Below are 17,823 nucleotides of genomic sequence, written 5' to 3' on the forward strand. Positions count from 1 at the left end.
GGCAGAGATAGAAGAAAAGGGTTTGAGGTCCCTTCTGGCTCTAAACTTTGCATTCTTCTTAATCCTAATTAACCAAGTGTGTTAAATTAAAATGTGCTAGAAAGTATCTTTCTACAGCAACAATAGCTATCATTTATTGAGAGCCTGCTATTCTTAGGCCTTCTGTAAGCAATTCATTTTATGGGCTCTTTTTATCTTTACCACAATTATGTGAGGAAAGGATGATTATTATTCCCATTTTACTGACAAGCAAACAGAAGCCCAGGAAAGGTTCAATGTTCTGTCCAACCAGAGCCACATAGGGTCTGGGAGGTGGAACCAGAATATAAAAAATGTGAGGGAGAAGACACAAAGTGCCCCATGAGAACAGGGGTCCGTATCTTGGGATACAAGATATGCAGAGATGGGAAATGACTTGCTCAAGACCATACAGCAAGTTGTTGACATGGCTATGCAGAACTCAGGCATCCTGGCTCCCTGTGCAGGGTAGGACTGAGGAGGCATGAGGAATGGTGGTGACATACACGAGGATAATGACATCACTTCAGCACTTGGACTCGCTGGGCAAGTACTTTCGTGTACCTACTGTGTGTCTGCACTTATGCTAGACCCTGACATACTGATATGAATGAATGGAGTCCAGGCCCTACCCTTGGGGAGTGTACAGTGAAATGGTGGTATGAGGTAGAGGGTTCCTGAAAACAGAAAATACCCTGAACACCAGAACATGAAAATCCTAATTGGACTTGAAACATTTTTAAAGGAACAGGGATATTGGCTTCTGCCCTTGACTGTGATAAAAATAAACAGGTAGCTCAGGGACCAAGGAAAGTCATGTGGAGCCTACGGTCCCGAAAGTCATGTGGAGCCTACAGTCCCTATTCTGGGGCTAGATAGGCCAAGAGTTGCCCCTTCATCAGAAGGTACAGCTGCCACTTGGACCAGGGAATCCTTCACTCAGACCCTGTGGATCTGTTAAGGAGGCAGGCTTTAGATTTGAATTTCTGTTTGGCTGCATTTGAGCTGTGAATTCTGAGGCAAGGCTAATTTTCCTCTCCAAATCTCATTTATAGTATCTGAAAAACATAGATAAGGATAGTACTTTGTCAGAAAAATGCAGAGGTTGGACCTAGTGAAGTGGAACTTTCCTCACCTCCAGCTTTAGAGTTTTATGTCAAGACATAAGGCCTTTGATTCCTTCCTCTGAGAACTGGAGGGAAAAGTTTGGGAAGATGCTCTAGAGGTCCCAGTGACAGCAACTCATCTTGTTCCTGGTGTTATGACAGAAAAAGGAATCCCGGTGCTGACACACATAAGAGAGGAGATGGAGGGCGAAGTGGCTGAGGAGAAGATAATGTTTCTCTAGCCTGCAATTTCTTTCAATTTCAGGGATCACAATTACCAGGGCAGGAGTTAGTAATAGCCATGCCTAGAATACTTAAGTGAGTTTGGTACCACTTGTAGAAGCAGTTTTACATTTAGAGAGGGCAGGCATGTGTGATGTGTAACCCAGCCTTCACTCTGTGTGTGTGTGTGTGTGTGTGTGTGTGTGTGTGTGTGTGTGTGTGTGTGTGGTGTGTGTGTGACCATGCACACCTGTGTATGAATGAGAGAGGGGCAGGAAAGAGAATGTTTGGAGAGCTAGGAGGTGGAATGGAGCCAGATGGCCCAGATTCAATCACATGTGACTCTAGGCAAGTGATCTCACGTCTCTGAGCCCAGTTTCCTCACCTCTGTCATGGAGATAATACCTATCTCATAAGATTGTAAGAAGGTTGGAAACAAAGCCTGCAAAGAACCTCATGCATGGTATACATTCAATAAAGGGCATCTGTCTGGGACATCCAATCAGTACCGGCATTTATAACAAGTCAACCTTTACTTTCAGCATTTCATTTAGGGGCAAAATTAAATATTTACTAGCATATATTTGCATGGTTTTTATGAACAGGGAGTTAGACTATTTAGGCTATTCAAAGTACAACTTCTAAGCTCTGTGCATTTAACCTCTTTATGTCTCTGCTCCCTCATTAAAAAAAAAAGTAGAGTAAGTAGAGTAAGAATACTTATGTCACAGAATTGTTGTGAGTGTGAAATGAGATAATACGTACAAAGCCCTTATGATAATGTCTAGCACATTGTAAATAATCAGTAGATACTAGCTTTAAAAATGCTGCTTATTATTCTGTGTGCTAGATATCCAGGGAAGAAAGGAAGGGATGGTACGGGGGCAGAGATGACTGTGGCAATTACATTGGCACCATGAGAGGGAGACTGCAGTACCACAGTGAATTCTCCCCTACATTTCCATTAGCTAAGAGGCATCATTCACTCATTGAATAAACACTTATTGAGCCCCTAGTGCATGCATCAGCCACTGCATTAGGGCTGGATGCACAGCAGCAAATAAAGCAGACATGGTTCTTGCCCTCAGGTACTTATGGTCCAGTGAGGAAGACAGAGAGTGCCTGGGAACAACAGTCCAGTGTGAAAATGCTAGCATAGGGGCAGAAGGGTGCTGTGGAAACAAGGAAAAGGGGCATCTAACCCCTAAATGAGAGAAGAGGCAGTAACAAAGTCCTCCTGAGGAAAAAACAAACAAACAAACTAGAGTATGGTAGGCAAAATAATGGCCCCTCAAAATGTCATGTTTTAATCCCTGGAACCTAAGAATAGGTTACCTTATATGGCAAAGAGGACATTAAGAATGCAGGTGGAATAAAATTCCAATCAGCTGACTTTGACATAAAGAGATTAGCCTGGATATCCAGGTGAGCCTAATCTAATCTCAAGAATCCTTAAAGTGTAATTTCTGGTAATGGGTATGCCACCAGTATGAATCTGGCCCTCACATAATGGGCATGAGGGGTGACAATTAGCTTTGTGTCTCATGAATATTCTTAATAAAAACATCATGGGAAAAAAATCCTTAAAGTGGAGGAGGGAGGCTGGTGGGGACAGGGTTAGAGTGTGTGATGTGAGAAGGACTTGATTTGCCTGTGGGCTAGCTTTGAAGATGGAGGAAGGAAGCCACAAGCCAAGGAATGTAGGCAGCCTCGAGAAGCTGGAAAAGGCAAGGAAACTGATTCTCCCCTAGAACCTCCAGAAATAATGCAACCCTGCTGACATCTTGATTTTAGCTCAGAAATTCATGTCAGGCTTCTGACCTACAGAACTGCAATGTAATAAGTTTATGTTGTTTAAAGCCACTAAGTTTGTGGTGTTTTGTTATGGCAGCAATAGTGCACTAATATATGGAGCCAATGATATATCTGGGTTAGGACCATCATTTTAGAAAATTATTCTGGCTGCAGGATAGTAAATGAATTGGAGGGGGAAAGGCGGATGTCAGAAAGCGTAGTTAACAGGCTGTTACAATAGTCCCTATGAGAAGGGATGGTAGCCTAAACTAGAACAGACAGCTATTATGTGCTGTGTCTGTACCAGACCCTGAAATCAGACTGGGGGGAGGAGGAGGGCTCAGAGGGGAACCAGTCAAATATGAGTAGATCCCTGCGACATTGAACTACAAAGTCTAAGACAGGAGACAGACATGCAGAGATCAACCACTCCTGGCAGAGTGTGGTGATCTTGAGATCAGAGCCAAAGTCAACTGCTGTGGAAGCAGAAGGACATCCCTTCCAAAGAAGGGTCTCAGGCACAGTTTCCTGAAGGAGACAACACCATAAAGTCTGTCTGGGAAGCCCACAAGAAGGCTCAAAGGAGTTTGCAAAGAACAATCGGATACAGCCCTGTGTTAAAGGAGTTCATAGTTCAGTGGGGGTGTCAGGCAGGTTGAGTGGTTCTTCTTACTAACCTTTGACAACGTGCAAGTGGAAACAGCTCTGTGTTGGAAATCAAGAATATGAATTGGTAGCCAGTCCTGGTTCTGCAAACAAACAAAAAACCTGGGAACCCTTTAATAAGTCACTTCTTTGCCCTGCTTGTGTCTCTTCTTCTGTCAAATGGGAACAGTAATGCTTATCATTTTGGAAAGCATCAGCTGAGATAATAATATACCCATGTTCTGCCAGCAAAGCAGCTTTGCAGCCGTGATCCTTGAAACAGACTAGGAGATGGGGTCATAAACCTCATTCTACCATGGAAGAAATGGTAGCCCTGAGAGCCTCCATCTGGGAGGTGGCTGAGCTTGCAGGAAATACTGGGGGTTCTGCTTGAGATCTGGCCATCTTCCTGTGAATCTCATAAATAGCAGTTAAACTGAGATGGACTGACAGCTGGCAGAGGTAGAAAGGCCAGGGACTTCTGTAGTGAGCTGAGGCACAGTGGTCTGTTCTCTGCCCATGGTCCTTAAACACAGACATATGCAGAGGATCTGGTGCTTAGTAATAAGAGAGCCTTCTAGAACTCTAGTCTGAAGTGTTCTTCCTCCGTACTCTCTTGGTCCCTGCACATCCCCTATGAACCTTAAACTTTATCACTCTAGTCTATAACCATACATTTACAGAGTCAAGGGCTCAAAAAAAATTTCACTACAACTCAGTATGCAAAACACTGTAGTCTTCTTAATTTTCTACAGCCGATGTAATCATTCCCTCAAGTTCCCATTCCACTGATAGCAAAAAAGTATTTCCACTTGCTAATTAAGGAAATATAACATTCTCTCTAGGATAAATATTTAGCCCATTTAAAGTTGAATTCCCCACCAACCCTTCTCTCCCTTACCAAGCAGTCTCCCTACCCCTCGACTTGACCTTGGGGTGCAGGCCAGTGGGGAGGGGAGGATGGGGAATGTCTCTGGTACAGATGTGGTCTTACGAATACTTGCTGGTATTCACTATGTGATTTCTTGTTTGAGCTTGGCTCTGGGCCCTTGCACTGGCATTCATCATGATACAGAGAGTCTTGGGCAGTCTTCTAAGAGGGGCAGTGTATTGGAACCCATGCCAAAGTCCAAAGTCCTTAGGTCTCTACACTCTGAAGCCCCCTTGGTTCTAACCTCAGCCACCTCCACGATCCCTGCCTCCATGGAGCATGGGGTTATGCCAAGTAGTCTTGACAGCTTTATCCTCTTTATCCTGTGAGTGCAGGACTTGGGGGAATGAATTCAAGCCTCTTGCTCACCTACTGTTACCCTCTCGTAGCAGCTCCCATTGGCTTGTTGAATGAAGAGGCTTGCAAACTCCCCAAACTATACCCTGAGTCTGGGGGAGCAAACCCCATGGCCCCTGCTCACCTGCCTCAAGATTTCCCCCAAACCCTTTGTTGGAATCTTAAGCATTTGTTGACACCACCCTCACATTTGGGGTGCACGGTGGAGGGGGGTGGTAATTTGACTTCCAAAGATCAGAATGAGGGACATGGAGACACTCACATCTGAACTCTTAGCCTCTTGACCTTCCTCTTCAGCAATTCTTTGCAGCACCAGTGGCAGAAAGAGGGGTTTTCTACTTTCTTTTACTGTCTGGTAGGAACTCACCTGAGGTCAGCACCTGCACCACCTGTGTATTGAAATAAAACACAGTGATAGGAGTCGGCCAGGCCTGGGAACCTGTACTCTCAGCACAGGCTGGCTTTCAAATTTTTGTCCAGCTTGAAACTCTGCAAAGTCAACTTTGAGATGCAAAGCTGACAATAAGCCCCCCTTCCTCCTAAGCGGCATCTACCGAAGAGATGAGTGCCATTGGTTTAGTGTGTGGGATGCCATAGACAAATACGATTTCTGGGGAATGACAGGTGCTTTGCTTGAACGTTTTCAGAAACGCTATTCACCTTGTACACATATTTGTCTCCTATCAGGCTGTATGTAACTTGAGGACAGAGGATATCTTTTTCGTTATTGTTTTCTCATTGCTTGGCACATCATATTAAAAATTTGTTGAGTGAATTAATAAATAAACAAAAGGTTTAATGAAAGAATAATTAAGTCTGAGTGCTTGACCAAAGGACTAAGACCTATAATTAAGAAGTAGATCATATAAGAATAGAGTTTTTTAACTGTTTCCCAAGAAGGGCAGAGCTTTAGGGTGAGCTTAAACAAGCAAGTGTTAGCATCAGTTTAATCATCACCAGGCCCTACAGACTTCAGCACCCGTAGAACAGTTACCAAATCTAGCCCAACACCTCCCAGCCTGGAGTTCAGTCAAACATTTTGCACAAGCCCCTCACCCCCACCCCTCTCAGTTCCAGAGAAGGGCAATGGCTTCCCCAAATCACATAGACAAGCAGTGTCAGAGCCAACATAACATAGGTCTTACCACTCTTTGTTCACAGAGGACCCCAGATCTCAGCCAAAGTCACATACTTGGCAAAAAGGCTCAGTTCAGAGGTGAAGGATGGGGCACAGTTTAAACCAGGGGAGATGTCCTCATCAGCATTGGGGGTTTCATGCAACCCTTTCTGGTGGCTTCTGGGAAGGCTAGGAAGAGCCTGAGAGCCAGGCAGGGAGAGTGTGCCCCTCCCTGCAAACCCAGCAACTCCCAGTTCAAGGCTCCTAGTTTTTCCTTCAAGTAAGAAAAACCTACCGACAGTGTTGGCTGGCTCTGGGGTGATTTACCTCCCTGAAATACCTCAATTTAAATGCTAATTTTCCTAGAACTGAGGGGTGATGGCTCTTGCATGCTGGTCACTGTGTATTAATGTATCCAAAACACTCACACATATTCTTAAAAGGAGGTGGAAGGGAGCAAATATATGGAGAAGGGTGGCGGAGGAGTCCAGCTCCCTATGCTTACATTCTGGTCAGCTGGGCTGATCAGAAGGAAGCTAGACATGGTGCATCCTTCGTGAAAATGCTTTACAGGATTTATGTCACTTAGAGGTCATATTCAAGTGGTGTTGGAGTATAAAGAGGACATAGTTCAGCAGATGCTTAGGGGTATATACTGTGAACCAGGCCCTGTGCTGGGCTCTCTGAGACCCTTGAAGAGATTCAGAATCTAGTGTGGGATTCAGGAAAAGAAACTAGCATTAAAGATAACTTTATATAAATGTATATAGAATTACTTTTCTAGCACTCTCTAGAACTTTGCATTGCAGACAAGTTATATTAAAAAGTGTAAAACAAATATACAACCATATTTGTAATTAATGCCATTTTAGATATGTATTTTAATTTTTATCTCGAGAGTTGTTGACATCTTCGAAGTTTTCTCTGATTAACTTGAATTTCTTTTATAATAAATTTTTTTTAAGTAAAAAAAAATATATATATATATATATAACATTATATAAATCCTCTTCCCAACCCCTTGAAGCTAAATTTATTATCCCCATTTTATAGATAAAGTCACTAAGGCTTACAAAATTTAAGTGACCCTTCCTAAGGTCACACAGCCAGAATATGAATCCATGACTGTAGAATTTCTAGATCCATGCCCTTTCTTCCATCAGATCCCAAGGCCACTTCTGGAGTCTATTCACAAACAAGATTCATGAGATTAAAGTGACAGGAAGATTTATTCCACCTGGGGAAAACTGGAATGCTGTCATGAAAGAGGTGTTTTTTGAAGTGTGGCTTCTGCTGCCTCCTGGCACCCCTCTTCCCAGCTCACCCCCTCAAGATTGCACAAGTGCTTGGCAAGAGTGGGAGGCTCAGCCCACCCCTGCTTAGAGGGATTGTCTTTTCCCATCGGGTTCCTACCAGATCAGTGGCCCTTGGCCCTTTCTGTTCAAGCTCCATGGGGAGTCAGGGTGTCTGTGCATTTAGGAAGTTAGGGAAAGAAAGGATGGTTTTGAAGCTTTTTTGACAGAGCTGGGATTTTAGACTCAAATCCCCAGTATCCCTTCAATCTTGAAGCATTCTAGTACCCTCTGGCAAAACATTAGAAAGCCTTCAGCAAAAGATACAGGTTGTGCACATATGGCCGTTGTCTCTGGGCTTCCTTCCTTCATTGCTTTAACAAATGTTCGTGGAGCACCTACTTTTCACCCAGTTTTACTCACTTTGCACTGCTTGGCTGTAGGGAGGCCACTGTACATTGGATGGGTCCAGTTGTGGCCCACATGAAGCTCGCAGTCTAGTGGGAGAGACAGGTATTAAACAGGGCCTCCCATGCGCACCTATCGTTAGAAATTGTGAAGCCCTTTATGGAAGAAAAGAACAAGATACTGTGAGAGTACGGAACAAGAGAACTGATTCTGGGAAGATTTCTCAAAAGCCGTGAAATAGTGTGTAGCTGAGTGATGACTAAGAGTTGTCCAGGTGCAGAGTGAGGGGAAGAACTTTCTAGAAAGAGTGTAAATCCTAAGTGGGGCTCTGTGTAGGATGTGAGTAACCCCATAGGGGAAGTTAAGAGCAGTCAGTGCAGCCAGGGTAGGCAGGGGCTAGATTGTGAGGGGACTTGGAGACTTCAACATAGTATTTAGATTCTCTCCTGGTCTTCACACATGGAGGCACCTCTTCTGATTTTCCCCTGCTATATTCCTAGAGCCCAGAACAGTCCCTGACACAGTGTAGACTCCCAGTAGGTGTTTGTGGAATGAATGAGGCCTCTTCTTCCCTGCATCCCTATGACCCAGGATCTGCTATCTTAAGAATTTGATAAATTGTTTTCATATGTCAACTGAGACTGGTGTGTTTTGATAGATATAACTTGAGAGATGTTTGTATAAACAACAGTGGCCCGGTTGCTATTTGAAACACAATATTTGCTTATACACACACATACATAGACACACATACCAGCCAAATCTGTGCTCACGAAAGCACATGCCACTGTGGCAGTGAACAGCAGAACTGCCTGGTCTCATCTCTAAATGAGTCAAGTTATCCCAGTGATCAAGAGCACAGGCTTTGGACTGAATCACCTGAACATGTGCTCACTGAGTGCCAGGGACTCATCTAGGAGCTGGATGGGTTAGATGTGATCTTGGCCACTGCCACTTCCTAACACTGGACCTCAGCTGGATAATTTCCTTAACCTCTCTGACCATCTGTTTCTTCATCTATAAAATGGAAATAATAATAGTAATTGTCTCAGAGTTCCTGTAAGGTTAAAATGACACACACACACACATGCATATCTTGGCACACTACCTTAAAATAGGTCATGATCAACAAATCCTATCAATAAATCTTAGTGAGTATTATGTATTCTTCCTCCTGTTATTAGGGTTAGTTACCTAGTAGTTTTTACTACATACACACACACACACACACACACGTGCACGCGCGCGCGCGCGCGCGCGCGCGCGCACACACGTTCTGAGGACCTGAATTTGGTTTCTGACCACCTGAGCTTAAGCCAGCCCCCCGCAGCTGTCTGGTCACCTGTCCCAGGTGGGTGGATTCTGAAGCTGCTGTCCTTCCTTCCATCTGATGGGCTTCTATCTGACCTGAGCTTCTCAGCCCAGCAGAACTTTCCCAGCGACTGCTATTCCCATATGTGTTTTGCTCCTGAAAGAGCTGATTGATGCAAAGGCCCTGGGCGCCATCTGCTGGCGAACGCCCTGCAGGACTCGTGCTATTTCCCAGGCAGCACAGAGGGACCCAGTACCTCAGAGACCACCATGCAGTTGCTGTCTGTCATCCGGTGCTTCATCCTTACCCTCCTGGCCAGCTAACCAGCCCCTTCCATCTTCTCCCTCCTACTCATGGACTGCCTCAAGTCCCCCTCTGCTTCCTGGAAGCTCAGAGGAAAAACCTTCCTCCAAGAACAGGGGGCGTCATGAGCCAGGCTCCCTCTCTGCCTCCTGAGCTTGCCCACTGGGCTGCCCCCCATTGCCCATTTGGGGTCAGATTTTCCTACTGAGGTAAGAATGACCTGACCAGAAGGCAGAGGGATTGGAGGAGAGGGACTGGGGATACAGAGGGCAACAACTCTACCTTCTCTTCTCTGCAATTATAAAAACATTTCCAGAGAAGATTTGAAATGCATGAGAAAATGAACAAAGATAAATTTGCCTTCCAATTTCGCTTCCCAGATGTGCTCATTGTGTAAGTCCGCAGAAATCACTTCACATCTCTGAGCCTCCCTTTCCCCATCAGTTAAATGGGGAATATAATCATGCCTGTCTCCTGGTGTTGGTGTAAGTACCAGTGATGTCACACTAAGAATGGAGCCCCTGACATGTGGTCTAGTTGTAATGAGCAGCAGGCCCCTTCTCTCAGCTGCAGCCTGTCTTGGCCTAATGCTCACAGGTGCTATGCCCCTTCCAGCTTAGACAGCCTGTGCCTGTACCCTGCACCTGAGCAGTGATGAGGAGCATGGGCTCTGGGGCCAGACCACCTGGGGTCTCCCACTTTTCAGTCATGTGGCCTTGAGTAGTGACATAATTTCTATGCACTTCAGCTTTTTAATCTCTAAACTGGGGATCTTCATGGCACCTACTTCATGGGGTTGGGTGAGGACTAAATATGAAGTATTTGCAATGTGTCTGGTGCATAGGAGGTGCTCAATAAAAGGCTATGGTTATTATTGCCCCTCCATCAAGGCAGGCTAACTTTTATGATACCCATTGTACAAATGGGAAAATTGTGGTTTGGGTGGTTTGCTCCAGATCACGCAGGTAGGATGCAATGTGGAACTGGAGTCTGGTCCTCAGAGCTATTGCCACCTCCTCACCCTTGGCCTCTCCTACCCAGAAACAAGTGTTCGGGTTCTCATGGGGAAGGAACCCTTGTGCAGAAGCACCCAGCCCACACAGAATTCCTGATAGCAGGCCCCACTGACTGTTCTGCATGGCTAATTTGTGTCTCCTCCACTATGCTGGGAAGATCTAGAGGACGAGCGGAGGATCCAGTCTATCTGTCTGTAGCACTCAGCGCAGGGCTCCACCTCAAGTATATGTTCAGTGGGATGGAACACCCCTCCAACCCGCTACATCTTGGAGAGAAGATCTGTATCACCAGAGGCCACCTCGCAAGGGAAGCATGAGAAAACTTAGTCCCTTAAACCCTGGCTAGCGTTACATGCTACGTGGTGGCACTTCCATCGCCCAGAAGGCTGTCTTTTCCTATTCATATTGCCCTTCCACACTCCCAGATTTACAGACAAACCAAAGAATAACCACCTGGGTGGAACTCACGATCATGTGCACACATAGACATAAACAAGTATGACTCTGCAGACTGACATGGAACACCCACACACAATAGCATGCTTACATGGCACATGTGGACCTAGAAACACATCATGCACATGCATGCCCGGGCAGGCAGGCCCAGCGTCTGCCAGACCTGGGTTTAAATCCCAACTCTACCACCTATTAACTCTGAATCTCATTGTTACTCATCTGTAATTTAGAGATAATCATATCTTTCTTGTGGGGTTGCTGTGAAGATTAAATGATAAAATGGATGTAAGTGCTTAGCTAAATACTAGCAAATTGAAGTAATAGAGATGCTGATGACAATGATAATGATGATGGTGGTGATGCTGGTGATGTTGAAGATGGTGCTAATGTCACTTCCTCTGGACTTAGACATGGAGCAGGTGTTCACTAAGTGTATGGATACGTGGTGAGCTTGACAGGAGCCCCGGGTGGGGAGCGGAGACGTGGAGTTCAGACAGGAAGGTGACCCGGGCCACCCAAGACTTTCGCAGCTGCTTTTGAACTGCCTGAGATCCAGGCTTCAAAGGCATTGCTTTGGCATCACATATTTTTGTTTTCCTTTTTCTGATTTTCCTTTCAAGTTGCCCACTCCAGGTGGCAAAATGAAGCAGTAAACACCCTCCCCCCTTTTTGTTCTTCTCCCCCTCATCCTCCCTGTCCAGATTGTAATTAGTGTCTCTAACTCTGAAGAGCTCTGAATACGAAGCAACCTCAAAAGTTGGATTTAATACAGTAATGCCCTTGATGCCATCCATGCCAATTGGCTATCAAGTTTCCTGCTCACACACCCCAGTAACAGGAAGCTCACCACCTCTCTTGGCAGGCTGTTCCTGTTATAGGCAGGTCTGTTGTCTAGAAGAATGAAGCCTGCCTCCCCTGTGCTGCACTGTCACCACCAGCCTCTCACATCAGTCTGTCTTCCATTCCCTGGGATTGCCCCACCTGGAAGGGATAGAGGTCCCTAAAGAAGTTAGGCAGGGAAAGAACACCAGTCTGGGAGTCAGGAGTCGTGGCTTTGAGTCTAACCCATTGGTTGTCATTAAGCAAGTCACTCCTCCAGGCCTCAGTTTCTCCATCTGTAAAAGGAGGAGTTTGAGCCAAAAGAATTCTTAGGACCCTTGCACTTTAACAAAAAACATCCATTTTCCAAGCCTTCTTTTCTTCAGGTCAGCCTTGCCCCTCTGTTCTTCAAACAATCCACACTGATCTCAGTTCTCTCACATCCTGGTTGACCATTGTCGTTGCTTATACAAGGGAACATTTAGCAGCCAACATTCATAGAGCATTGGAGAGTGTCTTAAACAATCGACACCTTTATCTCATTAAGTGTTTACAACAGCCCTGAGATCTAAGTCTCACTTTACAGACAAGGAAACCGCAGTTCGGAGGGGAGGAGTAGCTTGTTGAGATGGTACAGCCAGTGACGGGGGGCCAGGATTTGAACCCCAGCCTGTCTGGTTCCAGAGCCTGTCATTAGCACCATGTTCTCAGAGCTGGGATTCAGGGAGCCAGAAGCATTGCAGCAAAGCACTCACCTTTGAGTCGCTGCCCTGACTACCAGCTTCCTGCCTCCCTGCCCCTCAGCTCCAGAAGTCTCCACTTCCACCATTTGGCAGTCTCTCTGCTCCTCTTCACAGGGAGAATAACTTCATCAAGGACTTCCCCCAGCTGGCCGATGGGCTGTTGGTGATCCCGCTGCCGGTGGAGGAGCAGTGCCGGGGGGTTCTGTCTGAGCCGCTCCCGGACCTCCAGCTGCTCACTGGTAAGACACACGTGCCAGACCCTTCCAGTCTCCCCAACCACACACCTGGTCCCCAGGTGCATATCAGTCATCAGCAGACCCAAGATGGGCCCAGCCAGGCCTCCTCCTTCATAAGGGATGGGATGGGAAAGGGACCTGTCATTTCTTGGATTTCTGCTATGCACAACTGGGGACTTCTCTGAGACCCCAGACTCTGCTGGGCTATCTTTGAGGAGAAATGCTCCTCTCAGAACAGGTACAATCTTTCTTAGTGAGGGTTTTGCCTCTGTGTCTGAGTCTTAAAATATTTTTTACTCTCATTGACAATTTTCTGATCTTTTTTTCACTTTTGCTATTTTGTTTTCTTGGTTCATGTAAAAATTATTCTAAAGTAAAATCAATGGACTCTTCAACCAGGAGACTGTCCTGCTTGAAAACACTTGAGTTACACAGCTTGTTTTTGTATGTGGGCACTGAGCCATCTGTCCAGTGGGTATTACATTTCCCATTTTGTAGATAAGGAATCTAGACTCAGAGAGGTAAAGGGACCAGCCCAAGTTCACACAGCATATCTGCCAGGACTAGAACCAAGGTGCCATAGCACCAAGTCTTTTGCCCTATTCACTCCACTTTGCAGCTCCCCACCCCTAAAACTTTCTCTACCCCTACTGAGAAGCTGTCTTTTTCAGGCCGTCCTAAGGCTGCATATTTTTGTTCCCACCCCAGGATGTCCTTCTGCTCCTCCCTGCCTTCTCCCAGTTCCTCTCCTACTTTTCTTGGGCCTAAGATGTCAGGGCCTTGACTCTGCCTTTGTGATACAGGTAGTTGGGTGTATTTTCCATTGTCCAGGGAAAATGATCACTTCCCACTGAGAAGGGATATTACCTTGCAATGTAACAGACTTAGGTTTAAATCCCCTTCGGTCACTTGCAAGCTCTGGGAGAGTTTGGAAACTCATCTAACTTTCATGAGCTTTTCCTATAAAGTGGCATAGAGAGAACCCATATGTACTGAGGGTCTCCTGGGGACCAAGCACTTTTCATGTGTTAACCCATGTAACTCTGCAAGGGCATTACTGTTCTCTTTTAAATTGGTTCAGAAGGTCACACAACTCCTCCAAGGCCACGTGGCTAGTCTATAGTCACATCAGGGTTTAAGCCTAGTTGGTCTTGACCTCTAAGCTGATGCCATATCCACTATCTTAACTCACTCCCCTAACCTGTCCTACCTCAAAGAGGGCCCAGATGTAAATTGGATGAAATCACGGATGTAAAAATGCTTTGTAAAATGTGCTCAAAAATGTCTATGTCTCTCTTAAGTTTTATTTTTCATAAGATCATAGTATTTCAGAGCTGACATGACCTACGAAGGACACCTAGTCTAATCTTCCTTACTGATGAGGACTTAGGTCTATAATAACCCTCTCTGGATATCTCCAGTGATGGGGAATTCACCACTGACCAAACCAGACGTTTCCATGGTCCATGGGGAGGTGCTGTGCTCTAATGGAAAGATTGTATAAGTTACTTGATAATTGGAAGAAATTTCTTTTGTTTCTTGTTTCTTTTTGGACGTAATGCCACCAAATGAAAGAGCTGCCTCAAGAGCCTGCATCAGAATGTTCTGCCTCCCTCTGTTGGAGATAGGCCTCAGTCACCAATCCCCCCACCAACCCTTCTTTGAACACAGATGAACAGTAATAAAAGGGGTAGAGGTGGCCTGGGACCTGGTGTCTGAATCTTCTTGTGCAGACTATTTTCTCTGCCCTGAGTTAGAAACACAGCCCTCTCTTTCTTCCCTCTACCTGCTCTCCTTTTCTCCCCAGCCGCTGCAAAGGAAGAGCAGGAAAGACAGAGCAGATAAACAGAGAGGACATATTTATAACAAAACAACCTCACTCCAATGGACATATCTTTGGGGATCATGTGTATTTTTCTTTAAAATGAAAGCCTTTAAAAAAGCATATTATTCCTGAAAAGGCTAAGGAGAAAAAAAAATGGGCAACAATAATGTACAGCTTTAATATTGCAGTAATGTCCAGGAAGAAATCATTTGTTCCAATGAGATTCTCATTCTAATCTTGGTATCAAATATGTCCTTAAGTGCCTCCTCACTAGGGGACAAGAGAAAAGGATAGAAAATGTGCCTGATATTTGCAGAGGCACAAGAAAGCATAGATACATGACAACAGTAATAATAACTGCTGATGTGACTAACATTTCCTTTTCATGTATTTTTTTCTTGATTATAAAAAAGAGAGTTTGCAAAACTTAGCATAGAAAATTTATAAAATGGGAATGAATATGAATCAGAAAATAAGAATTTTTCATACATCCACCACCCAAAGTTAAGCATTTTCTAATATTTTGTTGTACTTTTTTCTTTATTTTTTGATACCTATGTTTCCCGAAATGCGTTCTATAGAACATGAGTTCCAGTGGATCCTCTATACAAAAGAGGTTCCACGGTCAAAGAAGTTTGCGTACTAGCTTCATGGAACTTTAAAATGCATATTAATCTGTTCAAGGTACTGAGAAATCACACAGTTTAGCTTAGTTTAGCCAGTATTTCTGTCTTACTTGAAATGGGAAACTTTTATGTATGTACATGTGTGTTTTATGTAACATTTTTGAACATCCATGTTTCCATGTTAATAGGCAATGGCCTGCACACGGTCAGCAAATGTAAGGGGACAGATAATAAGTGTGTTAGACTTTGTTGACTCTGCTCAAATCTGCTGTCATAGCACGAAAGCTGCTGTAGATGGTACATAACAAATGGGCTGTAGTGGGCTGACCCTTGGTCTACATGTACATCATTTCTAGGCTACCAAAAGGCTTCCACTCCTATTGCCTTATTTGAGTCTCATGACATGCCTTTGAAATAAGATCAGCAGAGATAGCTGCAGTGTCAGATGGGGAAACTGAGGCACTGAGATGTCTGATGTCCTGTGGCAAGTTGCCAATGGGCTTAGGTGGGACATACATCTGACCTAAGGTTGCTCTTGCTTGTAGAGTAAAGGGACCTTACAAGCTGTTGAACAGAGAGAAAAAGTAGGGTCAGGGCTGAGATCAGAGGCCAGAAAGAGGTCTGGAGGTGGGGTACAGATAAAATTGTCCACCCCAATGAAAGCCTGTACTTTGAAGAGGTGGCCATTATCCAAAGTGAGAGGGGCAGGGTGGGCATGGTGGTATAAAATGTTTAAGTTCTGGGCTTATGTAAACATCTTATTCCCTCTCCCAGGAGATATCAGGTATGACGAGGCCATGGGTTACCCCATGGTGCAGCAGTGGCGAGTCCGGAGCAATCTCTACCGTGTGAAGCTCAGCACCATCACCCTCTCAGCAGGTGAGGGCCACCACCTGGCAGCCAAGGGACTTGGAGTGATTCAGCACGGGACCTGTGCTGACACTGGGGATACTGAGGGAATGAGGCTGTACCCTGCCTCCCATTAAAGAGCTCCCAGGGAGGGGAGATGAACAAGCTGAGACAGTAACATCCATACATTGCAGTAGGATAAACGCAATAATGGGGCAGCAGTGGCACAGAAGAGGAAGCTGTCCATTCTGGAGGAGTCAGAGAGGCTTCCTGGAGGTTGCGGTATCTGAGCAGGGTGTGGAAGGACGAATAGAAGAGTTGGGATAAACAACAATCTAAGTCACATTCATGTTCTCAAAGTATTCCAGGCTTGTGGGTTGTAAATTCTTCTTGGGCACCACCAATTCTTCTGTTCTCTCATGGCTAGTTTTTTTTTTTTTTCTTCTGCCCATCTCCTATGCAACAATAACATAACCCCCATTCAACCACCCCCACATGTGCACCACCCACAGTTTACCCACACGAACCCTAAGCTCCAGCAGATGATGACAATTTGTAGTGTTCAAAGTGGGACATTTTCTTTCATGCCTCTGTGACTTTGCACATGCTATTCCCTCTGCCTGGATCTCCTTGGTTAACACACACTAAACTGCTCTGTGATGGCTTTCGCAATCTCCATTGCCCTCAAAAATATTTAAGGAGCTCCCTGTGCTTGAATACCTATATCAAAGCACTAACAAGTGCTTGATTCATAACTGAGTCTTGTCTATCTCCTGCACTACCTGAGAGCTGCAGGCAGGGCTGGGTCGAATTATTCCAGTATCCTCAGAAACTAATAGAGAATCAGCATGTTGCTGGTGCTCACATTTGATGGAGAAATTTAAAAAAAAAAAAAAGAAAAGAACCAAAATATAAAGAACGAATGAAGGCTTCTGGATAGATGAGACCTGGCCTCAGTTTTTCTACCGTGGCTCTCACTCATAACACTGTCATTGGTTTATTGTCTGAGTGTCCCCTGATTATTTGTGAATCCTTTTCTTATCTTTTATTTTCTTTTTCAATACCACTTTGTTCATCAGCAAAATGGAGCTCTTTTAGTTGGGAATTGAAGGACTTCACCTCTGGAAGTACAATGAGTAATTACTGCTGACATCTGCCAAGCACTTTATAATGTTTCATATCTTCTGACTTACAGCAGTCCTGCAAAGAAGGCATTATTTATCCCATTTTTCTTAAGATAAAGAAACTGAGGGTCAGAGAGGCTGAGTAACTTGCCCAAGGTCACACAGCTAGTAAGTAGCAGAATAGGGAGAAGCGCAGGGATTTGGTTGCAATTTTGTCTGCCTGGATAAATATCCACAGGACATCTCCATGGTGTTGTTATTTATTACTTAATGGAAACCATCTCATTATTAATTCTGCTGTATTAATTACCCAGTTGCATGAGTTAACAGATTGGTGGAGCAGGGTTGTTCTGATCAAGCACCCTTTCTTTGAGCCCTGTTTCTGTTTTCCCCACCACCCCCTTATACTGCACTTGTGAATAAGACTGTGATGTTCCTATTAGATCTACAAAGGGGTGTCTGCTTTAATTAATCAATAACGATGCTCCTGAAAACCCCTTTGTAAATCAAATGTTGGCAAATTGGAGCTCATTTTTAATGTTGGAGAAGAGCTTGCTCGTTTACATTTTACTTTGATGTGGCACAGAATTCGTTGTTCTTGCAATAATTGTGTCTGGTGTGTTT

At 44.8% G+C, this 17,823-nt stretch overlaps 1 protein-coding gene across 3 annotated transcripts in view; it reads left to right on the plus strand.

The window, feature by feature from the left end:
• Positions 1–17,823, plus strand: part of ASTN2 (astrotactin 2) — a 902,747-nt gene that overhangs the window by 625,883 nt on the left and 259,041 nt on the right. For all 3 annotated transcript variants that reach the window (XM_063082086.1, XM_063082087.1, XM_063082088.1), the window contains 2 exons: positions 12,654–12,778; positions 16,001–16,105. In XM_063082086.1, coding sequence (XP_062938156.1) covers positions 12,654–12,778; positions 16,001–16,105 — 230 coding nt within the window. The remainder of the gene's footprint in view (positions 1–12,653; positions 12,779–16,000; positions 16,106–17,823) is intronic.

Source organism: Cynocephalus volans, chromosome 17 (assembly GCF_027409185.1).
Source record: "Cynocephalus volans isolate mCynVol1 chromosome 17, mCynVol1.pri, whole genome shotgun sequence".
NCBI lineage: Eukaryota > Metazoa > Chordata > Mammalia > Dermoptera > Cynocephalidae > Cynocephalus > Cynocephalus volans.